We start from the raw sequence: 26033 nt of genomic DNA, 5'->3' as shown, positions 1-26033 counted from the left end.
CGCCCCCCCTCGGCCCCGCGCCCCCGCCCGCCCGCCGGCGCTCCGCCGCCCGCCCGCGCAGGGCCTCCCGCGGAAGCAGCGGCAGCGGCTGTGAGTAGGGCGAGCCGCGGGAAGCTTCGGGGCGCTCCCGGGGGGCCCGGGCGGCCCGATCGTGGGAGCGGGGCAGGGCCAGGCCTGCTCGGGAGCAGGATGGGTGGCTGCAGCGTGGGGTTGTCGCTGTGGGGCGCCCAGGGTGCTTCGGCCACGGGGTGTCGACATGCAATACGGGCCGAGCTTGCGATTGCGGGAACCAGTGCAGGGAGATGGGGGAGAAGAGCGGCACAGTGGCGGTGGACGGGGAGGGCCCTAGACACCCGCCTCCTGCGCCTGGAGGCTCTCCCTTTCCCCCCGGAGGTTGCTACGGATTATAAGGGTCTGGGGCGAAACCTGCCTTTGGAAAGGTGTCCTAAAATGTACATCCAGGTGCATGCATTTAGCATATCGAGTCAAGCTTCTGAGAGCCTTTCCTGTCTGGTTGCCCCCCCCCCCCATGTGTGAGTGTGCACAGAGAGCGAGAGAGAAGAGAGGGCACTTCTGGTTGTCCTCAAGATGCTCTTTAGGATAACTGCAGTTCCGCAAGAGCAAGCGCGAGAATGCTCGGGACACGAGGCTGAGGCTGCGAGCAAAAGGTCTGGGCTGCCGCCAGCAACAGGTGGCTCTTCCCGGCCTTTCGTGCTCCAAACCCCCTCTTCCGTGGGCCACGGCCAGCGCTAGGGGCATGGCTCCAACTGGCACCTGAGGGTCACCTGGGCATTTTTGTAGTGCTCCTCCCCAGGTCACTGTGGTTATCAGAGAAAAGCAGTTTTGCAATACGCTCATTTAACAGCTTTCTTCAAAGGGGCTAGATAATGTGAGACCTCTGTCTTAGGATGCTGGTTGTGGGCATCCTGGAAGTATGATGACTTGGTAGATCGGATTGCTGCTAGGGAAGGGATGGAAAGCATGTGAGATTTTCTGCCATGGCTGCTGAAACACTGGCTTTTGGGTATAGGGTGCCTTGATTCATGGGGTGAAGAATGCCATTTGCTGCTCTGCCTGAGACTGCAAAATGGCTTGAGCTGGCCCTGTTTGTCTCCATCCTCAGCCAAACCTGATCTTTCTCTCTTCCTTGGCCCACAAGCCCCTCCTTTTGGACTGGCTCACTTGGCACAGCAACCCCCCCCCCACCCCCAGGGCTTAATTTAGCTGCAGGGGCTGCTGCTTTGTGCCAAGGGTTTCTGGAAGCCGAGTTTGCATGGTGCCCAGGGATAGCGGTTTACCGTGGCTTGTTCTCTTGGGAGCCTGGGTGACAAAGCTTATGGGGAGCGACCCAGCGAAAGCCCATTCTATTATCTGAGGTTTGCCACCCAGTCCAGCAATCTATCCCACCGAGGTCACATGCTGTAGCGAGGGAAGTGGGGGCTATTAAGTGCGGCCAGCAAACGCGATGGGGGAGGGCGAAGCCATTTGCCTTGTTCTCCTTGCCCTGAACATGCAGCCCTGGCTTCCCTCGCTGCTTGTGCTGCACGGCCCGGAGGGGCCAGGCTGTCCTAGCCCCGTGCCTCCATCCCACCTCCTGTCTCAGAGGCAGGGTGCCTGTGGTCAGCCGCTGGGGAATGCAGTTGGCGGCGTGTTCTCGTTTCATTGTTTTCTGATCTGGCTCCCTCCAGATAAGTTGGACTACACCTCCCGTCATCCCCTGGCAGGATGCGAGAAGCAGCCAGCCGTCTCCCACGGTCGGGCGGCGTGTGTACTTGACATGGTACCCACGCACCCTGGCCGTAAGCCACAGCAGGTTGGTGAGGAAGCCAGAGTGGGCGCCCTCAGTCCTCCCTTGGGTATTCCAGGGTCCCCAGAGCAGGGTCCACTTGAGCCCCCTTCCCATCATGGGAGCTGTTTTCCCCTTTACATCCCCCCACCCCGAGACTGCCTCCTCCGGCGTGACGGCCGGCTCGTGCAGTCCCCGCGTTGGCAGCCTCTGTCAGGCCCATCAAAGTGCCCATCGCTGCAAAGCTATTTCTGTGTCTTTTTGTTTTGAACCCCCTCATAGGCATGGATCCGTATGTTCCTCTCAAAATAATCATGGGGCTTGTGGAAATAAAAAAGGCCTCTTTTGAAAGAAACTGGAGTTTTGAGTGCTAGTTGTCAAAAAGCCAGTTCCTCTTAAAATGTCCCCGAGGATCTTGGAATGAGCCAAGGAGTGGGAGCACCCATGACTGTTGCCCAAAACAAGACAAAATGGATCTTGGGGTGACTGTGGTGTAACACTCACGACCCCATTTTCACGAGCTCAGATCCCTTGCACCTTTGATCGGCTCGGCAGCTCACCTTTGGGCAGCCGTCGGACCAAAATGGGAAACGGGTGCCTTGTTTTGGACCTCTGTAAGCATGCAGGTTTGTATTCACAAAAGACGGAAAAAGTAGGAAACGTGTGACGATATTAGTGTTGGTTTGGTGTTTAAAAAGGAAAGAAAAAATCAAATCAAAGGTTTGGTGCTGCTGGGGCATGTGGAAGTGGCTCTCCGTGGCTGCCAGAATGGGGAGCACAAAAGCCCCTGTCAAATCAGAGGTTGCAATCTCGAAATGAAATGAAATGAAATGAGGAAGCCAAAAAGCAGCGTTGAGCTGCAAGAGGCTGCAGGTGCAGCGGTTGCCGGCCCAGCGAACACCAGTCGCCCCGAAGTGCTGCTGGGCATGTGTGGGACATCCGGAACCGGCCCAGCTTTTGGCCGCTTGACAGGAGCTTCACTGGCCAGTATCTGGTACTCAGAAGGGGTGCTGTTTTTGTTCTGTCAGAGCTATCTTTTAATTCTGTTACAGACTGTTTGTTTTGTTGTTGTTTCAAAGAAGGTTTTATCTGTCCGTGACTGTAAGCCTCCTGGAGTGCTCTTTCCTTGGTAGAAAGGCAGGCAGTGAATCACACCGGCCAGATTAACAGAGGGTGGCGCGGCAGTCCCCGTATCAGCCGGGCCGGAGTTCGGCTTCGGCTCCAGACGAAGGGGGATCCAAGCCGGGTTGGGCACTGCGGCCCAGTGCGTGGAGGGGCTGGAGCCCTTAAACTGGAAAGCCACTCCTGGGGAGCGGAAAGCCACCCTCCTTTGCTTGGGGACACGGCATTCTGTGCCCGCTCCCTGTACCTTCTCCCAGCCTGTCTCCATGCAGATGTTTTGTCAGCCCCGGTCAGCATGCCCAATGGTCAGGGGTGTTGGGAGTTGTAGTCCAGCCTGCCAGCTTGGGAAAGGCTGCAGCTTTCAGCCAGGGCCAGAGGACCTTGCGTGACGGTGGCGGGGGGCAGCGTGTGGCAGGTTGCGTCTGCCGGACTTGTCTGGGGAAGTTGCAGCGAGCCGCTGCTGGCTGAGCGAGAGCTTCGGCACACCACGCGTTCTTGCCGGTCGCAACACAGCAATGACCCGCTTGTGCGAGGGCACACGTAGAAAGCGCACGCGCCGGCTGGCCGAAGAGCAGGGAGAGCAGCGGGAGAGCAGCAAGGGCGGTCCGGCTCCGCGGTCCAGGCCGGCTTCCCCCGGCCTGGGGCTCTCCATGGTGGGAGTTGTAGTCCGACGCATCAGAGGTCTCCCCGCATCTCACGGCGAGTAGCAGCTCCAGTTCCTGCTACTGTGAGGTTTCCAGGATGCTTCTCCAGTGGATGATGGGGACTGTGATCCAGCGGCCGGGGAAGGCTGCAGGAGCGGATGCTTGCACTGCAGGAAGGACTGCCCCTGGGCCGGCAGCCAGGGAGGGACGCCGCTCCGTGCTGCCGCCTCGCCGGCCGTATTTGCTCAGGTTTCGACTTAACACTGCCTTGGGTTCCCCTTCCAGGAGGACGTGCTCCCGGCGGCCAGTGAGGAGGCGGCTGCCCGGCGCCGACGTCGAGCCCATTGTGCCCGGCCTGCTCGAGGACGGTGACGGGGTTGCCGGGGCGACGGTGAGCGCGCCGCGAGCGAGGCCTGGCGCCGGCCTGCATGCCCACCCTGCGGCTCCCCAGCGGGCCGGTGGCATGGAGCGGAGAGGCCTGACCCTGAGGAAGGCGCGCCTGTGAACCGCCAAGCAAATGGTAGGCGGGACGGGGCTGCCGGGGAGGGGCGGGCGGGCGGGCAGGCACAGGTGTCCAGGTCCCCCTTCCTCACAGACCGGCTGGGGCCGGGGGGCCTGTGGGGCACCCGCAGGGTCCCTGCGCGGCTTCGCTGTGGGTTCGCTTGGCTAAGTGCGGTCCTGGCATCACTCCGTCGCCGTCCTCCGTAATAAGAGGTTGCAGTGTGGCTGCTGCCCCATCCGGGGTGCCGGTCAGCCCCTCGCGCCTTTTCCTCTCCACGGCTTCCTGTCCTCCCGTCCCAAACGGAGCCAGCGGCCGATGACCAGGGGGCCCAGGCGGTCCTCGCTGGCACGTTTGGGTTCTCTGCCCTGGGGGCTTCGTGAACCACGCGCCTCCCCCACCTCACGGGCCTGCTGGTTCCTCCCGCCCGTGCCTGAGTGGATTTTGGAAACAGAGAGAACGATGGTGCCGTGCCAGCAGTAGGTGCAGGGGCTGCGCAGAGTAGCCAGAGGGCCAGTCCCTGCCGTGCCTTCAGTCTGGAATTCAGGGAATGGGCGGGACCAGCTGGCAGAGGAACACGGGCTGCCCGGTCCGCAGGGCCCCGATCCCTCCGCTGGGGCCGGTGGATCCTTCCGCGGGGCTTTTGCCCTCGCCACTGAGGGCGGGCGGGCGAGCTGTGAGCCCGGGGATACTGGGCCGAAGCCTTCCGCTGCGCGAACCGAAGTGTGCAGCCCGGCCCCAGTGCGGCACTGCTCTCGCCTCTTTAGGACATCAAAGGCCAGTACTGGACCGATGATGATTCTGACGGGGAAAATGAGTCGGAGGAATTCTTGTACGGAGTGCAGGTGAGCTACCTGGGGCCTCCTGAGGGGAAGATGCTGTGGCAGTGGCTGTGGTCATTCAGGGGGCTTCTGGGACTCCCTTGTGATGCTTCGGGGCCAGGGGGGCGGGCAAGGGCAAGCACAGGGAGGAAGGTCCCAGTCCGGTCGTGCTGCGCCCAGCCGCGCGGGGCCGGAGCCTCCCGCTCTCGGGGAGCTGCAAGCGCCCGCTGGGCTCGGCGGGGCAGAAACCCCCCGGCTCCTCGCTCGGCGTCAGAGGCGGGTTCAGCCCGTCTGTGCTTCTGGCATGACCGTCGTCGAGGCTTCGTGTCTGTTTTGCCAGGCTTTTGGCGTCAGGCAGACATTGAGATGCTGCTTCTGGGAGAGAAAATGCGGGACGATTGAGGGACATACCTTAGAGTGCACCGTTCCTATATATTTGTGCATTTAGCTACATGTGTATTTATAAGCTGCCAAGTAGTAATAGACTCCCTAAGTGGCGTACATTTGTAAAATCGCAATGAAACAATGAAAACCACCATTAAAAAAACCCGGATCAAGCTTCTATTTTTATGGTGTTGTTTTGTGCAGGCAGATTTTGGATTCCCCCGCTCCTGTTGTATTAAGTGTGGATTTCTGTCTTTGCGCGTTGGTTTGAGTGTGGTGGGGTGCAAGGTGTGCGTTTTCATCGCCGTAAATCTTCCTCGATTGCTGCAGGGGACCTGTGCGGCGGACCTGTACCGACACCCGCAGCTGGATGCCGACATCGAGGCCGTGAAGGAGCTGTACAGCGCGAGCTCCGCGTCCGTCCGGTGAGCGCTGCGGCCTCAGCACACAGGGATTCCAGGTTCCCGAGCCAAAGCTGGCCTTCCGTGTGGCTCAGAGAGATCAGAGGGGTTCTCCGGGAGCCTGGGGTGCTGCGGGTGGAGGGCTGTCTCTCGCCACTGCGCTTCCGCTGTGAGCTGCAAGTGGACGCGCGGCTGTCAGTCCTCGCCTCCCAGGCCGAGGGCGTCCTGCGGGTGGATGGGGAGAGCACCTCGCTGGGGCCGTCTGAATGGCGGGCATGGGAAGCCCATGGGAAACGTGGCCTCCATGCCCTTCCTCACCGCAAGTGGGCCATCCTTGCCCCTCCCAACCGTTTCCGTGCCGGGCCAGCGCCGGGCACCAGCCTCACACGAGTGCAGAGGCGGCTGCATCTGCCCGCCTTCCTTCCCTCCATCTTCTCTTCCTTCTGACCCAGTTCCTCTCGAACCGTCTGCTTTCCTTTACAGAGAATATGGGACCATCGACGACGTGGATATCGACCTGCACATCAACATTGGCTTTCTAGATGTAAGTGGCCGGTCACACGGCACGGGGGCGAGGCCGAGACGGGGCCGCACTCGTGCCCACGCCTTCTTCCCAGGCCTCTGTCTGCAGGCCAGAGCTGTGAGCAGTCCCCAGCTCTGATGCCGGCAGCATCAGCAGCCAGGGGCACCGGCATTTTCTCCGCACGAGTGTCTGAGGGTGGGGGCGATAATATTAATCATAACAAGAGTGATGGCGTGGCTTTTCCGCGTGTTCGTTCGTTTGCTCTCGGCCGCCACGGCAACCTCCAGCCTTGGGAGGAGCCTGTCGAGACCCTTCTCATTGCAGGAGGAGGTGGCGACAGCCTGGAAGGTCCTCCGGACCGAGCCCGTCGTCCTCCGGCTGCGGTTCTCCCTCTCGCAGTACCTGGATGGCCCCGGTGAGTCGCACGCTCCGCTGCCGGCGCTGGAGGGGAGCCGGAGGCGAGCTGGGAGCCTCCACCGCAGCAAAGTTCGTACCTCCACGCTGATTAAGCCTCTTTGTGGAGACCACACGGCGCGAAACGCGCCGGTTGAGGCTGCTGGGGGGACTCTCAGAAGGCAGAGAGCCGCGTGTCTGAGCCACAGAGCCAGCCTTCCCCACGGTTGCTGGACTTCCACTCCTCCAGCCCCAGCAGGTGTTGTTGGCTGCAGGGTTGCGAGTTGTAGGCTCGGGGGTGGAGCCAGGAATGCCTTGTGGGCTTTGCCTCCTAGCAGCCGACTCTGCTTTTTTCTCCAGAACCGTCCATCGAGGTTTTCCAGCCATCCAATAAGGAAGGCTTTGGACTGGGCCTACAGCTGAAGAAGTGAGTGCCCCCCCTCCGGCTTTGATCTAGTGTGTGCAGCTCAGTGGGTTGATGCAAAGTCAGGCAGCAGAACTTCAGGCCCGAAGCCACAATCCCCCCCTCGGTGTGTCTGAGATGGCCAGGACCCCAGAGCCCCCCTGGAGTTAAATTGACCAGTTGGACTGCCAGCCACTGCATACCCTGCTTGATAGGCAGCTCTCACTGCAGGTCAGGTCTGCAGCTGCTTGGAAGGCTGCCCGAGGAGGAGGAGGAGGAGGAGGAGGAGGAGGAGGAGGAGGACTGAATCTCCTCCTGACCATTGCAGAGTGCAGAACATGCAAGATCTGGCTCAAGTCGCAGGAAGCCAGGAAGAATTTCCTGACTGTTGCAGCAGCATGACAGTGGAGCCAGTCCTCCAGGGAAGCTGTGGGCTCTCCCGCACCGGAGGCGTGCAGGGTGCAGCGGGACAGCCATCTGGGACGGGTGGTCGAACTGGGGGTGCTGCACTGAGCAGCGGGTGGGACCCAAGGGCCCTCTGGTCCCTTCCAGTTGTACTGTGATTCTATAAAACTTTTCATAAGGTGGGAAACAGTAGCCGTTATTTTTGTCCGCCTTGCATCCTCGTTTAAATTCAGTGCTTAGCAATGAGAATGATCTTTCCCAAAATGAATCGCAACAGCCAACTCCCTGCAGGAATAGGTGGAGGCTAGATGCAAGCTTAAATGCCCTCTCTCGTCTCAGTTTCCTGCAGTTGGAGATCCAGGATCTCCAGGTTCCCATTCCAAGGCCCCTCAGAGGACCCGCCCCGGTCCACCGATGCCACAGGGATGGGGAATGGTGGAGCGAGCAAGAGGCCTCTCCTGCAGCTTGCCTGGCCTCCTCTTACGTTTTCACCAGGATCCTGGGAATGTTCACATCCCAACAATGGAAACATCTCAGCAATGACTTCCTCAAGAGCCAACAGGAAAAGCGGCACAGCTGGTTCAAGGCTAGTGGCACCATCAAGAAATTCCGGGCCGGTCTCAGCATCTTTTCACCCATTCCGAAGTAATTCCCAACCTTGAACCTTCTCCAGTCCTACCGGTGTTCCCAGCTAGCCAGTATCTCGGTGTGCCTTGTGGCCTGGAAGCAGGCAGCACCCCTGCCTGCTGGAGGGGGACTGGGCGGCATGTGGCAGGGCAGGGCGCCTGCGTTCCCCTTCCTGTTCTAATCAGGCAAGGTGAGGCTGGGGTGGCGCTGGGTCAGCTCGCTTGGCTTTCAGACCGCACTCAAGCTGGGAAGTGGAGGAGTCGTGCCGCACCACCTGGGCGCAAAGGTGGGGTGACGGGGCGTGTGTGTGGGCATCCGTGTTTGCAGGCTTCTCCGGAGCTTTCCAGCGTTGGCTCCCAAGCCTGGATTTGGGGCTTCCCCTTCTCAGCCCTTTGGGATCCTTGCTGAGCCACCCGGCGAGCGAAGGCGTCCGCGGACCAGGCCTTACCGAGCCCGGTCCCGCCGCAGCTTAGCACCGCGCGATTCCGGAGCCCTTCCCGAGTCCGGGCGGAAGGCCCCGCTGCCCTCCGTGGAGAGGGCTGACCGGCCCGCCTTTGCCCACAGGTCGCCCAGCTTTCCGGTCATCCAGGACTCCATGCTGAAGAGCAAGCTGGGGGTCCCAGAGCTGCGTGTGAACCGCCTCATGAACCGCTCCATCTCCTGCACCATGAAGAACCCCAAGGTGGAAGTGTTTGGCTACCCGCCCAGCACCCAGGCAGGTGTCGCCCCATTCAACATCCTGGTGGGTTTCCTCTCTGCCCGGCCCCCTTGGGCTGTGGGCTTTCTCTTGTGGGTGACAGTTAATCGTGTTTCCCCCCGGTCAGCAAGGAGTTGGAGAGCCAGGCTAGCGTGCCAGCCGTGCTGCGGAGCATCGCTCCCCGTGGCTGCCGTTTCGGACTGGGGGCGCAAGGGCCCCCGCCACCCCCCAAGAGGACCAGTCTCCCTGCAAGTAGAAATGGGGCACGTCTAGGAGAACGTTGGGGCAGAACCTTCTCCCCGACACGCCCGCTTTCTGCGTGCAGGGGGCCCGGCCGTTTGCTTTTGCTCCACCAGCACAGCCCCAGAGTCGCTGCCCCACGTGAGGCCGCTGGGCAGGCGCTGCGGGTTTAGCACTTGGGGCTGCTGTCTGTCGGAGGCTCTCGGCCTCTCGTTCCCAGCAGAGCCCGAGGGGGGGGGGGGGAGGGGGAGGGGGAGAGAGAGAGAGAGAGGCGTGCTTGCTGGTTTGGAACGAGGGTTGTGCTGGCTGGGGGTGGTGGGAGCTGCATCCCCACACATCTGGCAGGCTCCAGATTGGAGGGCGTGATGCCCCCCCCCCCAGCTCGTCATTCTGCGAAAGCAGCTGGGCGAGACCTTGCTTTCCGTATTCCACTCCCAAACGTGCCAGAAGGCTGGATCCAGCTGGCTGTCTCTGGAAAGCGACGGGAAATTGCACGGGGACCCGGGAAGGGGCCTGGCAGCAGGTCAGGCGGCGTGGGGGGCAGATCTCGTGCTCCCCCCTTCCCCCCGCAGAGGCTCTGCAGGGCCCTTCCCGTTCTGCTGACCTGCTGCTTCATGGGCTGGGAACCTCTGGGCCACGGCCCCTCCCAGCTGCACCCCCTTCCCTAGAGCTCGCCCAAGCTCCGTGCAAGAGTGACGCAGCCGCTCCTTAGTGCTGGGCAGCGGGGGGGGGGGTCGCCTCTTTTCTCCGCAGGGACCGGTGCAGGCTGGCCAGCCCCTGCCCTTGTGCACGAGGCCGGAGGGGGAGCCCCTTTCGGGGTGCAGAGAGCCTCTGCCTGCGTGGAGGAGAGCCAGGCGCCGCGCTGGGTGGGGGCAAGCCTTCGGGTGGAGGGTGGGCATGGGTGGAGACGTCAGCCGTGCTTTCTCCCACTTCCTTCCCTCCCCCACAAAAACCTGTCCATGAAATATTAGCAAATCTTGCTAACTTCTTAAACGACAAACCGATGGAAATCCTTGCTCATTTGTAGTGGCTAAATCCAATAAATGCTTTCATATCTAGCAAGGAGAAAAGTAGGATGTCGTTGTTAAAGATGAGGAGCTTGTCAGAAAAAAGCGGTAACTGTACTTTGGCACCGCAAATAGAGCCGAATGCACAGGGGTTCACACACACGCTTTGAAGAGCTAAGCAGTCCAAATTCTGGGCCTGTGTGGACACGCTGAATGGAGCCTCCTCCCACGTTTCATTTCTTCACATCTCAAGTCCTTTCCTTCCCCTTTGTGAAGTAGTTTGCTTCTTGTGGTAGGTTCTGACCAAAAAATAAACGTGATGAAATTCAACCAAATCATTACTGGGGGAGGGGGGTGTGGTGGGGGGGGGGCACAGCTTCACCTGGGTCAGTGCCAGGAAGGTGTCCGGCTTGTGCCAGGTTCTTGGCGGGAAGAGGAATTCCAAGGTGGGCTTCCTCGGAGAGAGTCCCATAGAACTGGGGTGGCATAGAGTAGTCCCTCCGTTTGGGACTTCAGCTCCCAGAAGCACCTGCCGACCTGGTCGAGGCTCAGGAATGCTCGGGGTGGAAGTGCGATTATCTGGAGGCCTGCGGTGTCTTGTGCTGGAAGCGTGCGTGCAAAGGAGAGTGCTGCGCAGGCAGCGACCAGGCAGGTGCCGAGTAATGCGTCCTGGCTGTTTCTCGTCTGCTCCCCGCAGGTTGGCGGCCACTGCAAGAATATCCCCACCTTGGAGTATGGGTTCCTCGTTCAGGTGAGTGACGGTGCCCCTCCTGCGCCCCACTTCGCTCCGCATCCCTCCGAACAAGGCAGCCTCTGGGATTCGGTCCCGCCTCTGTCGCAGCAAGATCCGCAGCCGGGACGAAGGCCAGCGCGCTAGTCGGCACGAGGCCTGGCCTCCTTCGGGGGAGGGTGCTGGGAAGCCTTCCTTGGCGGAGAGCAGGTGCCTCGGGCCTGGACGGTGCTGGCAGCTCCTGCCACAGAGGCCTACGAATACCGTGCGTTTTGGAGCCTTAGTCTCCTAAGCACTTTAAATAGCGTGGGTTGCAGTCTCTACAGCAGCAGCAGCAGGGCCGTATGGTGGGTTAGTTTGGCTTGGGCCTACCCCCCAGTTAACGATTTCTTGGTAAACTGTTGGCATGAGCTGCCTTTACATGCACATGTGTGGAGAGGTATGTTTCCCCTTCACTACACTGTTATGTTAATATAGATCGAGTTGCGTATTAATATGCGTTACAGTTAATACGTATTAACTGCATATGTTTTTGTTTTTAAGTACTTTTTTGGTTGTATTTTAGATTGAAAAGTTCTAATTTTTTTTAAAGTTGCCTCCTGTGAAGGGAAGCCTTTGGTCCATCTAGTTGCTTGTTGTTTAACCCCAGAACCGTTTCCTGCAGCAGGCCGCATTCCCTCGGGCAGGGCAGGGCAGGGCACCAGGGCAGGGCAGGGCGGTGGCCGTGACTCGTGACTCCCGTCTGCCCTTGGGAGGGGCTGGCCATCGGTGAGGGTGCTGGAAGTTGCGCTCCATCAGCATTGGGAAGGCCCCGCATTCTCCAGTGCCCGGACGAGAACCCGCTGAGGGCCACATCGTTCTGGGTGGGGCAAAGCCAGGGTTGGGAGGGGGGGTCACGTCAGAAGGTGCTCAGGGTCATTCCTTTTCTTTCTTTGCACCCCCTTCTCCCTCCCTCCCTCCCTCCCTCCTGCCTGGTCCGGGCTATCCTGTCTGTCTGTCCCCCTGCCCGGCTCAGTCTTGCTATAGGCGTGAGCTGGCGGTGCGCAGAGAGCTCCAGCGGTTGGGCTGTGCGCATGTGCAAGCATTCTGCGATCACAGCCTGGCCCTGTGCCGTTTAGCGTGAGCGGTGGGGGGAGGCCGCCTGCCTGGGGAAGGGGGCCTCCTGCCCGAGACCCTGCACGTGGCCGGTGCCGGGGGCGGGGGCCCTGAGGACGGGCTCAGCGCTTGCTCCGCCAGACCGGGTCTCGCCCTCTCCCCCAGATCATGAAGTACGCCGAGCAGAGGATCCCTACGCTGAACGAGTACTGCGTGGTGTGTGACGAGCAGCACGTCTTCCAGAACGGATCCATGCTGAAGGTGCCCCCCACCTGCCCGCGCGGGCAGCCCCGGGAAGCTGCGTGGGCGCCGGGCCCGCACGGGCCCCGCCTCACCAGCCCCGCGGCTTTTGTCTCCCTCCAGCCGGCTGTGTGCACCCGGGAGCTGTGCGTCTTCTCTTTCTACACACTGGGGGTGATGTCCGGCGCCGCGGAGGAGGTGGCCACGGGAGCAGAGGTGGGCGCGCTGGGCCGGGGAGGCGGGCCTGATTCTTGAGCTCTGCCTGTGGAGCCCAGGCTCACACAGACTTCACAGAGTCGATTCCACGCATGTTTTCCGGATTCTTCAGGAAGTTTTTGTCCCATCCGTCGCTCACGGACGGAATTGGGCCATGTATCCTTTTGCGCAAATGCACACTTGCGGAACGCACGCATCCTTCCGAAATACGCTTCGTGGTGGCTGTCCTGGTTTGGGCTTGGCACCACGGGCAGCTCCTGCGAAGCGCAGGATAGAAACCTTCCGCGAAGGGAATGGACCCCTGCCGACGGGCGTTTTCCGCTGCCCTTGCGGCTTGCGGCTGTGGTCTGCCCGTTCCACCACGTCCGCTTGTGCTTCGGGACTCGGGCTCGTTTTAACGGAACCTTCGTGCCTGGTTGGCCCTGTCCTGGGACTGTAAGGCCCGAGGTGAGAGGTTGGACGAAGTGCTGGGACGGAGAAGGGCCTCTCCCACCCCCTCATGGGCCGCATCCCTCTTTCAGGTCGTGGACCTGTTGGTGGCCATGTGCCGAGCAGCGCTGGAATCCCCACGCAAAAGCATCATCTTCGAGCCTTACCCCTCTGTCGTGGACCCCAGTGACCCGAAGACCCTCGCCTTCAACCCCAAGGTTGGTGTAGGTCAGCAGGCGCAGGGATGAGGGCGATGCTGGAACCTGTGGCGGGATTGGCCACTACCCAGCCCTCCAATTCCAGCTTGGTGTTTTACAGGGGCCTCTCCTGAACTAGCATTTGCAAAAGTATTCTCTGTTCCGTGATTTAGTTGCAGGTTTTGGTCTGGGAGAGATCCTTGCAAAATTCCATGTTGGGATTTGAAAGTTGGATAATGACCTCACCACAAGCCCTCATTGGTTCCCGGGCAGAACAAAATCACACGATTGCGAGTGGCAGCACTGATTCTGTATGCATTTTCTGGAGAGGGTCGCGTTTCTATTTCTGCATCTCTCTGGAGTCAATTTCTGGTCCACATTCATTGTTTAATCAAGACACAGTTCAGACGCAGCTTCCAGCTACAGCAGGTGTCTGCTCAGCAATGGAGAACATTCAGCGGCTAGGGCCTCCCGTGCCTCTGAGCACTGAGCTACTTCTGTGCCTGATGCATCTCCTCTCCCTTTCCCTTGACCCGCAGAAGAAGAACTACGAGAGGCTGCAGAAGGCCCTGGACAGCGTCATGTCAATCCGCGAAATGACCCAAGTAAGTCCCGGCGCCTTCGCTCCAGACCCCTTCCTCACGTCGCTTGTCTGGTCCCTCGTGCATCCACTTTGCACCGGGGGTGGCGCACGGCGTGCCCTCCCGCCCTGTGCTTTTCCCTGGCCATGTGTGCCAGTTCAGAGTGAAGGCAGGAAGCACGGCCTTCCTTCCGAGTTGGCTTTGTGACATGGGCACCTAGCCAGATCCGATTGGCTCGATCACCCAACAGACACAAAGAGCCTATTTTCAAACATGCAGACACACACACCCAGGCACCGAGAGGACCTTGGGCAGGGGGTGGGCAGGAGGGAACCCTTGCAAAGATGGATGGTTTTGGGCTTTTGTCAAGCGGATGCTTTAGGCTCCGTAAAATATTTACTTAAAAACATTTATCCCCCCCCCCAGCCTGCTCCACCCATGCTGCCGCTTCCTGACGTGGCCGTGGCCAGTGGGGCTGATGGGGGCTGAAGCCCAAGGCGGCTGGAGGGGCCAGGCTGAGACAGCTTTAAGGCGCGCTAAACGCACGAGAGAAACCTCTGCTCTCGGGGTGGGAACAAGGCCGCCTTGTCCTTCCCATCAGCCCCCTTTAATGAGTTATTCCTGGGAGTTCCCAGCTGAGCTGGCACAAACCCGTTGAAAAAAAATAAAGCTTGGAATGTGAATGGCGCTGCAACTGTCTTTTATTCCTCAGGGGTCTTATTTGGAGATCAAGAAACAGATGGACAAGCTCGATCCTCTGGCCCACCCTCTCCTGCAGTGGTGAGGGCGCCAGCGGGGCGGGTGGAGGGGCCCTGGGGACGGGCCCGTGGGGCAGGCGGTGCGATTTGCCCCACGCTCTCTGCCTCTTGGTCCTTCCCAGGATAATCTCCAGCAACAGGTCGCACATCGTCAAGCTACCTCTCAGCAGGGTAAGTGATGGCTCCTCTCCTGTCGCGCGTGCGGCCGTTCCGCTGCCAGTGGGGGAGGGAGGCGGGAGCCGCTCGGGGCAGGGGGGCTGCCCTGCGTGCAGAAGGCCCCGTGTCCACCTGCTGGCTCCAGTCCCAAGGGCCTCGATCCGAGGCCTTCGCAAGAACTGGCGGCACCAGGCGTGCCGCCCGCGTGGCGATGGGGTGGAGGAGGGGCCGGCGGCCCTCCCGAGCTGGCTGCCCCCGCAGTCCCTGGCCGCTGGCGCTGTTGCCCAGGGCTGATCCAGACGATCCGACTGGGGAATTCGGCAGCACTGTGAGAAGCGAAAGAGCGTGTGGAGAGCTTTGCTCGCTGCGGGTCTCACAGGTCTGTTGCTCTCCCGGTAGGCCCAGGGGTGGCACCACAGGGTAGTGAGGATGCGGGGGGGGGGGGGGGGGCTGGCTTGCAAGCATCCGGTCGCAGCTGTTGGAACACCCGGCACTTCCTTGGGTCGCATTGCCCCCGCGAAGACCGAGCGCAGCCAGATTCGGATTCCATGGGGAAGGCCCGTCTCTGCTGGGGGCCTGGCAACACGGTGCCCCTTGGGTGCCCCCCCCCATCTTGCCTGGGAGCAGCATTCTAGCGGCGCGCAGTGTCTTGCCGCAGGTGCTTCCTTTCATCTGCCCATCCGCCTTTTTGCCAGCGGCTGCTGCTCAAAGGCCCGCCTCCTTGGTGGGCCCGCCAGCTGGGCTGTCGCGCTGTGCTGTTTGTTCCTGGCACCTCCAAAACAAGCGCGCGGGGTGTGCGAGGGCAAGGTGTGCTGTAGCGGCAGCGCCGTTGAGCAATGTGCCCTCGGCCTACCTGGGGAAGCGGCTGAACTTGAAAGACTCATTTTCAGTCGTTACGGTTGGCAGCGCAGAAGCTGCGATGACGGAGCTTCCCTTGCCGTTGCCAAGCGCCGCTCTGTCTGTCGTTTCACAGGGTTGTATCTGCTGCCATTGCAATGGCTCACGGCTGAAAAGCAAAGCGCACGGTTTAAAAAAGTGTTCTGGGGGCATACCGGGCGAAACTGAGCCGGTTGTGGCAGCAAATGCAGTGGCATAGATGACCCAGGAGTCTGTGTTCTTGGGAAGGGGGGCTCATTCCTACGAAGGAGCGTGCAGAACTGCAGCTCAGACATACCCCAGACCCAGCACATAGAATCTGTACGTCAAGAGCGGGGAACTTGCGCCTGTTCGGCAAAGCGTCCTTAACTTGTCCGGTCTGTTTAGTGCTACCAGGGGGCAGTTGCTAGGATACCCAAGCAGCCAGTCAGGAAGCAGCTTGTCTCACTCCCCACTGAACCGAAGGGATGCCCCGTCTTCCCTGCAGTGGGGCTGGGGAGCAGAGGGCTGCTGCTTCCTGTTACTGAAGGATCGGCCTTCCCCAGCTCGATGCCCCCCAGACGCGCACGGCAGCAGCTCCCAGGGCTCCCAGGTATGGTGAGAGCTGTGCTCCAGCTTACCTGGGGGGCCGAGGCGGAGGAGGGCTGCCGTGCAGAATCGGCGCATGGGACTCGCTGCCGTGGGGTGTGGCCTGACTAGTAGGCTAGATGGCAACCAGAGGGAATTCGGAATATTCGGGGGGACATGCCGACCGGTGGGCATTTAGCGTGGCCCTCAAACCATACCTTTGTGTCCAGAGGCGGCACCCTTTTGCCCTGCCGACCAGTTGCCCGAGAGGAGCTGCCTGCTGAGGGGGCGTTTGGGGTGGGCCACAGGCAGCCGGGCGGTGAAGCAAGCAAACAAGCCACAGATTGTCAAACCTTGGGTGGGTCAGCAAACCACGGGTTAAGTAAGCCATTGGGTAGCGTCATGTGTGCACTCTGGAATGAGCAGATCACAAATTTTCCCATTCCTGAGACTCATCTAGAAAACAGCATCTTCCAGAAATGCGTCAAGCAACTTCCCTGCATGATGGCCCTCTTTCTTCTCTCTCTCTCTCTCTCTCTCTCTCTCTCTCTCTCTGTCTCTGTCTCTGTCTCTGTCTCTGTCTCTCCCCGCTTGTGCCCCCCTCTTCCCCCTCCCTGACCCCCTTTCCCTTCCCTTTCATGTGGGTCTGTTTCCCTTGGTAGCAGCTGAAATTTATGCACACCTCACACCAGTTCCTCCTGCTGAGCAGCCCTCCGGCCAAGGAGGCCCGCTTCCGGACGGCCAAGAAGCTGTACGGCAGCACCTTCGCTTTTCAGTAAGCATTCCTGTCGGGGCTTCTCCTCCGCGGGTGGCCTCCCGCGCCACGTGGCTCCTCTGGGCATCTGCTCTGCTTCTCCCGTCCCCACTGGAAGCTGCTCAGAAAATGGCTTCCCGGGAGGCTTGACAGAGGGGGCCTTCCAGCCGCAAAGCGATCCTGCTCAAAGCTTCAGCCAGCCATCCAGCAGGCCATGACCGCTTCTGAAGTACTCCTCTCCATTCAGGGAGGCCCCATGCCCTACATGATGGGTGACAGCCCTCTAATTGAATGGCTGCCCAGTCCAAGGCCAGTGCAAAGGTAAAAACCCCGGGAGGGGCGCAGAGCAGGGGCCTTGGGGCGGCCCGTTTGCGGCGAGCGGCCGGCAGCGGACAGAGGCAGGCGGCCTTCCCTGGGAGGGGAGACGTACCGCATTTCTTCATTGACGAGAGCCGCAGCCCCTCAGCCTCTTCCCTCTCCTGTCCCCCCAACAACAGCCCTGTGAGGGAGGTGGGGCTGAGAGGCCGTGGCCGGCCCAGGCTCACCCAGCTGGCTCCCTGGCTGAGCTAGAACCCGAGTCCCAGTCCCGCGCTCTTGACCACGATGCCGCTTACAGCTATGCATATCCATTAGCGCAGGCAGACTTCATGCTGAATTTTCTCCTCTTTGATACTCCGTCCCTCCCCCATTTTTAGCAGTGTGTAAGAACCGGGCCGTCGTAGCCATTTCCCCCCTCAGTTCGCCCCCTGCTTGTCCTCGCGCGTCTCCCCCGTCTGCTCGGATCTCCCTCCCGTTCAGGCCTGGAACCACTCTGGCCACGAAACGATACCCTGACCTTTCTTGGATCAAGGCGCTCCAGGTGTCGCTGCTGGGGTCCCCACGTGGCCCCCCAGCCGGTGGCTGAGAAGTCCAGACTGGTTGCCTTCAGGAAGGTTGCTCTGTTGGGTGCCTTCGGACCCTCTCTTGGGACCCCCCGCCCCTTGGCCGCCAGGGGGTCTTGCCTGTTTATCCCGTTGATGCCTTTTGGAAATCAGACACGGCCTCATTTGGGGAGCATTCTGCAAGCGCAGCGCTTAGGAGAAGAAGCAGAGTTGTGTGTCGTGAGAAAACGTGACGTGCCGAGATGGTGGGAGCCCAGTGAGAAGGTGAAAGGAAGCTCAGCTGGGCAAGCGGGCCGGTCCGCGTCCGGAGTCGAGGGGCCCCTGCGGCTGGCCAGGCGCAGCCAGAGCAGCCGGGATCGCAGCCGCCTTCGCTTCAGCTCGCAGCGCCACCGGCGGGGACGCATCGCGCTCCATGAGCTGTCTTGCTGCGCCCCGTGTGTGGGATGGGATTGGGTGAAGATGAACTGAAGGGAGAGGAAGAAGAGGGGGCAGCGTCCGGCCGCGGAAGCCCCGGGCCTGTGCAGGTCTCTGGGCAAACGCAGGACAGGCAGTGGGCGCGGGCTGGGGAGTGTGTGGCCTGGCGCTTCAGCCCGTTCAGGCGCTCCAGTGCCCCCAGTCGGGTTGACGGCAGGCCGAGCTCCACCCGGCCTCGCCTGCCGCCATCCTCGTCGTGGGAATCTCTGCAGTGAGACGCTTAGTCCGGTCGTGCTTCCCCGATTTGGAGCGTGCGTGTGTGCGTGCGTGCGTGCGTGCATGTGCCCACATGGTTGTCCATGCCGGGGAGAAGCCCCGGCACGCTGAGCCCAAGTTTTCTCTCCCCTCGCAGCGGCTCTCACATTGAGAACTGGCACTCCATTCTGCGCAACGGGCTGGTCAACGCATCCTACACCAAATTGCAGGTAAGGGACCCCCGCGGACCCCCTGCCCAGGCCAGCCAGGCCAGCCCTTGCGCGACTGAGACCCTCCCGGGCTCCTCCCGCCCGTCTGCTCCGCCTGCGGCCTACAAGGATGTTGCTTCTTCCCAGAGAGTTTGAGGAGGGCTGCGTGGGAACTGGGCTGGTTTTGATGAGGGTTTGCCCGGCTGGCTCCTCCTGGGTCGGGCACAGAGCTGTCTGCCGCCTGCAGTGCGGTTTGCGGACCCCAAAAGATGCGTCGGGAGCGTGCACCTTGCTGAGCTCAAGTGTTGCTGGTCCGCACAGCCACAGGTGTGGGTGCTCGGCTTGGCCGTGGGGGGCCTGCAGCCCGTTGGCACCCGGCTGCGCCTGTCCTACTCCAGGGAGGACTTGCTTTGGACAGCAAAGGGTCCGTCCTTGCGGCGACCCCTGCAAAAGGGCGTCCCCTGGTTTGCAGGGTGACCCGGCGGCGCCTGTTGGAGAGCCGCTCCGCTCCACCGTCACTGGACAGCATTCGCGCAGGCAGCTTCAGGGCCCATCTTGGCGCTCAGAACGATCCATGGCACTAAGCCCAGGTTTCGTTTCTGGACGGCTGTCCCGCCTTTCCTCCAAGGGAGGATTTGGACTGTCTTTCCCTGATGCGAATCCGACACTCAAGCGGCTGTGCCAGGCAGATGAGAGCGGCCCCGGAAACATTCAGACAGGGCATCTCGCGCGTTAAAGGTCGCAGACAACGATGCGACGCCGAGAACTCTTGAAAGGACCAACAGCATGAAAAGCAAGGCACAGTGACCTTACGTGCGAGCAGGCGCATTGGAAGTGCCCAGCATCAGAGGTGGCGTGCCTGCCGCTTCCTGGCTCGCCCTCCTCGGAGGTGCTGCGTCCAGATGGGGGTGTGAGTGGGCCTCCCCCAGAGTCCCCCCTCCAGGCAGCACGTGCTCCTGCCGCCAGAGCTGCCCCGAGCCGCTGCCCGCAGAGGCGCTGCGTCAGTGGCGGGCAGTGCGCCCCCGCTTCGGTTCTTGCAGTTGCACATAGCGCAGGCACCAGGACGTCTCGGCCTGATCCCACCGTTCAGGCGTCGCACACTTCAGCGCCCGGGCGGCGGACCTCCGTTGGTCTTGGCTGGCCGGGGTGTGCGAGGGCAGAGAGGTGGGCCGTGGGAAAGCCAGCGTGCCGAGAACAGGCCCCGGGAGTCGCTCCTGCCACGCAGTTCCCTCTTCCCTGCCTTCTGCTTTTTGGGGAATGCTTTTTATTTTTTTTTCTGGCTCACATTGGTGTTTTTCTGCAAGCTGCATGGAGCAGCCTATGGCAAAGGCATCTATCTGAGCCCCATCTCCAGTATTTCCTTTGGATACTCAGGTAAGCGGCTCTCCCTCCCCCCCCCCCCGTCCCTCCATCTGTCAGTGCACCCGTTTGTCCCGCTGACGTCCCTGCGCTCGAGAGCCGCTGCCCCTCTGTGTCTCATCCACATCCCCCTGGGGCATCTCGACCTGCTCCTTCGGTGTGGGGAACGGTCCACCAGCCGTAGGCCGATCGGTGTCGGCAGGGGGCTCGCGACACTCCGGGAGACGCGTGCCCGAGGAGAGGCCAGAGAGGCGGGCCGCCGGTCTTTCCTCCGGCTCGTGGGTCAGGGAGCGCCCAGGCACGGTGAGGAGCGCAGCCAAGCGCAGAGGGAAGCGAGCGCTGGCTGCTGCAGAGCCGCCCCTGTCCGCGTGGAGCGTGTCCGGGGCCCTCGGAGGGCTGCACGGGGGGTGGATCCAGCCAGGCCCTGCTCGCCGGGCCCCGGGGGCGGTCCGCCTCCGCTCCCCAGCGTTGGTCGTGGGCCCCCGCCCCTCCCCACCACACAGGCAGGCAGGGAGCCAGCGCAGCCATGAATCGCTTCCCTCCGTCGCATGGGGAGGGAGGCGCTTGCCGACGTCCAAGCCGCAGGGACACAGGTTTGTTGTCGTCGTCGTCTTCCTGGTGTCTGCGGTCTTAATTGTTCAGAGATTGTTTAAATTGGGCATGGGTTTCTGTGCACACGCAGCGGAAAGGCGCAAGACCGAGCGGGGCTGCTGACCACGCCGCCACTGCCCCCGCTTCTGGCAACCGCACTTTGCCCCGTCCTGCGAGCGGGCGTGCTCTTTCTGGCAGGGAGGGCCGAGTGCGCCCTTCTCCGGCTTGCTGTTCCTGGGAAGCAAGAGGGGCTCTCCCAGTGCTCCGTGGTCACCTGCCTAGTGGCCGGAGCACGAGGGGCTTCCCTCCCTCCTCTTCGGTCCCGTTGCCTCATGGGGAGCGAGAGCGTCTCCCAAATAGGCCCCGGCTTCAGTTCCTGGGTTCTCCAATGAAGAGGGAGGGAGGGGAAGGATGCCTGGTAGCCAGGCAGGCGAAGAAACTTGGGGCGCTGCTGGGAATCGGACTGAATGGGACTGGCCTCGGTGGAGGAAGGGCCGGGCACGTTAGAATAAGATGGTGATGTGTTTTCCTGATGGTTCCCCCACCCGCAGATGCTGAGGTTTGGTAGAAAGAAGTCCAGGGTGCCTTTTAAGCTGCCTGTGGCGTGTCCAGTCCATTGAAGTTTTGCTCTGGGCAGTGAAGGTGTGCTGTGGATGTGCGTGACCACCGTTGCGCTGGGCATTGGCACTTGGATTCAGCGCCTTAGCTGAAAAGCCTCCCAGAGCAGTTTGTGTATAATCAAGAAAACAAGACGCCACTCCTTGCCAGCATACTGTGAAAGACATGGCACACAAGGGAGAAGGATGTGGAGGGGAGAGGAAAAAGCCAACTCACCCAGCGTGCCTCCACTCCTCCTGCTCCGGCCGGAGCGCCACTGCCCACGGACATGCACTAGCGTGCGCACGCGTGCGGCCTGGAAGGGAGGAGCGCGGGTCAAGCGTCTCGAGTCCCTTCCTGGCTTTTGCCGTGTGCTCTTCCTCCGCTTTTCTGTGGCGAGGCTCAGGGGAGCCTCGGTGGGCTTCCCAGGCGGTCTCCCATCCCCGCCCTGGCCGCGCAGACCCCTGTGCCCTGGGCCCGACGGGTGTGCGTGCTGCTTGCCACCCACGGCCTCCGGGCCTCTGCTCCGCAGACCGTGCCTGCTGGGCCGAGCTCGAGGCCTCGCACCCCCTCCACGAACCCCCGTTCCTTCAACCAGGCTGCCTTCGCACCCCGCTGGCTCCCGCTGCTCCTCTTTCCACTCCTCATTTCTGTCGCTTGCTTGCGAGAGAGGAGGCCGTGGCATCTCCTCCTCCGCCTCCTCCCCACGGTCGTTGGACCAGAGTGAGATGCAGGCGAGCAAGGTGCGCGCACTCGAGGAAGGGCGATCACGCCCCGCGGCTCCCGGCCGCGGTGGCCTCCCGGGATGCGGGCCCTCGGCGGGCATGCGACCGGGACCAGGCTGCGTGCCGGCTCTGGTGGGGCGTCCCGTCTCGCCCTGGCGTTGGTCTCCATGTGCTGCTGCTTGGTGGCCTGCACAGCTCTGCTCTGCCCTCACCTCCGGCATCGCCGAGGACGGACTCCCCCGGGCTCACGGCCGGGGCACGAGCCGCGCCTCGCCATGCCGGTCTGACTCTCTCTCTCGTCCGTGCAGGGATGGGGAAAGGGCAGCACCGGATGCCCTCGAAGGACGAGCTGGTGCAGCGGTACAACCGGATGAACACCATTCCCCAGGTGACGGTTTGCGTGGCTGCATTCCCCATCCCGCCAGTGTGGTCGCCGCCGGAGCTGGGATCCCCCGCGCTTCATAAGCACCCCAGAAAACTGCCCGTTGCTTTGCATTAGAAATGGGCCACCTGGTGCCCTCCAGAGGAGCTGCACTACGGGGGAGTTGCCACCCAGAGTGTCTGGAGGGCCGCAGGTGGCCTGCCCTGCCCTGCCCTGCCCTGCCCTGCCCTGCCCTGCCCCGGGGAAAGCGCCTCCATGAACCGAAGAACGCCGGCCGCTCTGGGAAGAGCACCCAGCGAGCGGGTTCACATGTCGCGCTTGGCCACCCCGGGTGGCTTGTCCGCTCAGGAACCCAGCGCAGGAGGGGGTCCTTGCCCTGCTCCGCCCCTCAGGCCTCCCGCTGTCTCCGGTGCGGGGGCCGCCTCATCCCCAGCACCTCTGCAGCAGGACTCCCCATCTCCACGCCCCCCACCGCAGCAGCCTGCTGCAGTTGATCCGCTGGGGCTGCCCGCCAGCCAGGGGAACTCCTTTCTGCCGCACTGGATGGCGACACTGAATTATTTTCCGGAGTCTTCCTGCACGCAGTGATGCCTCCACTCGAGTCTGGCCATGGTCCTGTGCAGCCGTGGAAGAACGCAAGGTCGGCTTGACTGCCGCTTAGCTAGACACGCTGCTGTCCCGGCTCTTGTCCGCTGCGGCCTCCCCTTCTGCACTCCCCTTGCCGTCAAATGCTTTTTTGTTACTAAAAACAAGAGGCTGCTTTTCCTGCCTCTGAAGCAGCCACACCGCTCAAAAAGACTCTTCTCCCGGAGCTGCCGGCTGCTCGCAGCGTCGTTCACTGCCAGATAAACAGTAAATGTTGCTTAATAGCAGCAAGGTGGATAAATCAGCAAATGCAGTTCCAGGGCTAGCAAGCCGCTTCCAAGGCCATGCGGCGAGGGGCATCGGTCCCGACCGGCCATTTTCGCGGTCAGCGGAAGCAGATTCTTGGGCGGAACAGAAAAGGGGATCCATAAATAGAGGCAATTGCACTGCAAGGCGGTAACTGGAGTGGGGGATTCTGTGGGTTCCCCAGGGGAAGGATTTCGCAGCTGCCCCCTTGCACGGCTCCCTCCAGATCAAAAGGCTGCAGGTGTCTTCCAGATGCCTGCTCGTTCCCATTTTTCTTGATTTTTAGGAGCACCTCTGGCACCCACAAATGAGACGATTCTTGCGAGCAGTGCACCCGTTGGCTAGATCCATCCTGGTCAATGGTTTATCCCAACACCACAATGCCCATGGGTTCAAGCCGGGGATTCTGGGTGGGGAATTGGCAGCCGTTGGGATGCTGTTGGCCTACAATGCCCACCTTCCCCGGCATTGGCCACGCTAGCTGGGCCCAGAGGGAGCTGGAGTCCGACCACCACCGACGGGCACTGGTTCCGCAGCCCTGCTCTCGCCCCGGGGCGGGGATGTGACGCGGGTTCTCCGGCTTCCTTGCAGACGCGGTCCATCCAGTCCAGGTTCCTGCAGAGTCGCAACCTGAATTGCATTGCACTTTGTGAAGGTGAGCGATTGGGGAGGGGGGGACCGGGAGCAGGCGGGCTGGTGTGCTGCTCCCACCCGTTCAGAGTGCGAGTAGCCATCAGACTGGAAGAGGAGGCCTCTGCGCACGCCTTAAGCCGCCCACTGATTCACAGGGTCCGACGGGTCTTGGAGGTCATCTAGTCCAACCCGCTGCCTGGTGCAGGGGGCAGCCACAGCCTCCCCGAGAGGCGGCCTCCCAGCCTTTGCTTAAACGCCTCCAGTGAAAGGGGACCCGCCGTCTCCTGAGGCATCCCCTCCACGGCTAAGCAGCCCTCGCCGTTTGACGGTTTCTTGCGATGCTCAGCCAGGATCCATTCCCTGCAGCCCTTTTGGCGCAGGAGAGGTTGCCACCGCTCCGTCTGCTGCGTGGCAGCCGTTCCGGTGTCTGGCGGCTGCCCGCGTGTCTTCCGGCAATTCGCCGACTTCCGGGAAGGCCTTCCCAGCTTTGCAGCCCTTCCGCACAGCCTGGCAGGATCCCAAGGAGCGGGGCCAGCGCGGGCCCACGGCCGTCTTGCGAGCAGCCAGTTGGCCTCATGGCTGGTGCGCCGCGAAGCCCGGAGGAGGCGTCCGCGTGAGGGCCGGTCCCTGGAAGGGAGACCTGTTCCCAGGCTCTGGCAGGCCTTGGCCAGATTCCTGGCTCGGAGTCGCTCTGCACGAACCTCTGCAGGGAGATGTTTTCTGTGGGGGAGCCCAGCTTCCAGCAGGCGGGCACCCAGTTTTTGGAGAGGTCAGAGGCCACCTCCCGGGAGCCTGGCTCCAGCAGATCGGGGCGCTTCGCGGATGGCGTCGGTGCGCCTGCCCCAGGCCGCGCTTGCAGTCTTGCTGACCCTTCCTCCCTTGTTCCCCTCCTTTTTGTTTTTTTTTAAACAGAAAAAAACAAATACAACCTATCACAACAATAATATTAAAACATAACAAAAACACGGTAGTTAAAGAGTAAATAATAAAGTTCCCCCACCACCCCGGAGACCAATACAACTACCACTTCATTCACATGTTATAACAATAATATATAATATACTTCAGCTACATCCATCTCCCCTCCGGAAAGTCCTGTAACCTTGCTCGTCTCACTTGCAGTGATCACGTCGAAGGACCTGCAGAAGCACGGGAACATCTGGGTGTGCCCAGTCTCGGACCACGTCTGCACCCGCTTCTTCTTCGTGTGGGTACCCCGTGCCCCGGGCGGTGTCTGGGAGGGGGAGGCCTCCTGCTCCCGGAATGGGCGGCCGCCGTTCACTGGGGGTGCCTGGCCCAGGGGCCTGCTGGGTTGTCCGGGAGGGGGACGGCGAGCAGGCCGGGCCGTGGCATCGCCCGCTCTCCCTCTCCCCAGCGCTGCTGGGCCCTGCTTGCCTGGGACACTGGCCCCGTTCCCAGCGGAGTGGGCCTGGGTTGCGCCCAGCGGGATTCCGGCGTGCGGCAAGAAGGGCGCCCGACACGGCTTCTTCCTTCCCTGCAGCTACGAGGATGGCCAGGTCGGGGATGCCAACATCAATACTCAGGACCCCAAGATACAGAAGGAGATCATGCGCGTGATTGGCACTCAGGTGTACACAAACTGAGGGGCGGAGCGCCCCTTCCTTTCGGCACGTGCCAGCGCCGCCCGGGCAGGTGGGAGCCAGGCGTGGAGGCTTGCAAGCGAGGCAGTGGCCACCCGGGCTGGGTGAGGACCGGGACTCGCAGGCGAAGGGAGCAGGGGGTGAGTCCCGGCGCCCTCTGGAGCCGTGGCAGCCGCTCTCCCCACGTGTAGAGTACACGGGACACTGCGGAGGGCTGGACTTGGACCGAGCCCCCTCAGCCGTCGGGCTGACTGCGCCGGCTTCGCTCTCCCGCGTTCACAGTGATGGCGCTTTTAACGGTGAAAATGAGGGGGGAACCCGCAGAGCGGAAGTGTGCAAGCGAGCAAGTGGTTTTAGCTGATTAAATTCTCTTTAAGAAAAGAAGGGAAGGGAATGTCCGTGTGCGGCCACAGCGGCCCTGCGAGTGCAGCCGCTGCTGTGCCCCTCCTTGTGGGCTGCTCAGGCGGCTGCCCCACCGTCCCTCCGTCCGTCCGTCCGTCCTCCCTCCCTCCTCCTGGTGCGTGTGCACTGCTTGCGTGTGTCACAGTCGCCCTCCGGCTCTCCAGATCTCGGGCACACTCAGGGCCGGGACAGCAAGCGCTTTGGATCGCGGGAGTTCTTCTGTCCGGGTCGGCACTGAACGTGGAACCTGTCTTGTGCTCCCTCCTCCCCACGCCTTTCTTGAGCTCTGCGTGGAGGAAAGGAAGACCCTGCCTCCATTGCGGGGGGGGGGGGTGTCCCTCGGATGTGCAAAGGGCCGTCTCCGTCACGGCCTTAAGAACGGGAGAGCTGGTGCGGCCCTGTGTAGAGGACCTTCCGGGGTTCGGTTCCTGCCATCTCCCGTTAGAGAGGTCTGCAAGCCAGCGAAGAAGAGGAGGGTCCTTTGGGGGCCTGGCATTCTGGGAACGCTAAGATGGGGGCATCTGCCTGCCCCAGCTGCCAGA

At 61.8% G+C, this 26033-nt stretch overlaps 2 protein-coding genes across 6 annotated transcripts in view; both read left to right on the top strand.

The window, feature by feature from the left end:
• Nucleotides 1–6639, top strand: part of SHF (Src homology 2 domain containing F) — an 18812-nt gene extending 12173 nt beyond the window's left edge. Inside the window, exon 8 of the transcript XR_006416637.1 lies at nt 6628–6639. The gene's annotated coding sequence lies outside the window, so the exon portion shown is untranslated. The remainder of the gene's footprint in view (nt 1–6627) is intronic.
• Nucleotides 3838–25473, top strand: PARP6 (poly(ADP-ribose) polymerase family member 6). Of its 5 annotated transcripts, none has more exons than XM_044450563.1 (22): nt 3838–4072; nt 4819–4896; nt 5587–5681; nt 6141–6201; nt 6505–6595; nt 6934–7000; nt 7877–8026; nt 8573–8723; nt 10650–10703; nt 11943–12038; nt 12141–12233; nt 12755–12880; nt 13399–13464; nt 14153–14220; nt 14321–14369; nt 16463–16572; nt 18259–18331; nt 19615–19684; nt 21891–21970; nt 23447–23510; nt 24611–24695; nt 24990–25473. In XM_044450563.1, exons 1-22 carry the CDS (start codon nt 4070–4072, stop codon nt 25090–25092), a joined length of 1833 nt encoding a protein of 610 aa, XP_044306498.1. In that variant the 5' UTR covers nt 3838–4069; the 3' UTR covers nt 25093–25473. The 5 variants fall into 5 exon arrangements, 4 of the variants coding, with proteins under 4 accessions (XP_044306498.1, XP_044306497.1, XP_044306496.1 ...); XM_044450562.1 differs by having other exon boundaries at nt 16460–16572; XM_044450561.1 differs by having other exon boundaries at nt 8573–8750.
• The last annotated feature ends 560 nt before the right edge of the window (nt 25474–26033 follow it).

Source organism: Varanus komodoensis, unplaced genomic scaffold (genome assembly GCF_004798865.1).
Source record: "Varanus komodoensis strain SLA01 unplaced genomic scaffold, ASM479886v1 scaffold67, whole genome shotgun sequence".
NCBI classification, from domain to species: domain Eukaryota; kingdom Metazoa; phylum Chordata; class Lepidosauria; order Squamata; family Varanidae; genus Varanus; species Varanus komodoensis.
This window is presented reverse-complemented; position numbering and strand designations above follow the sequence as displayed.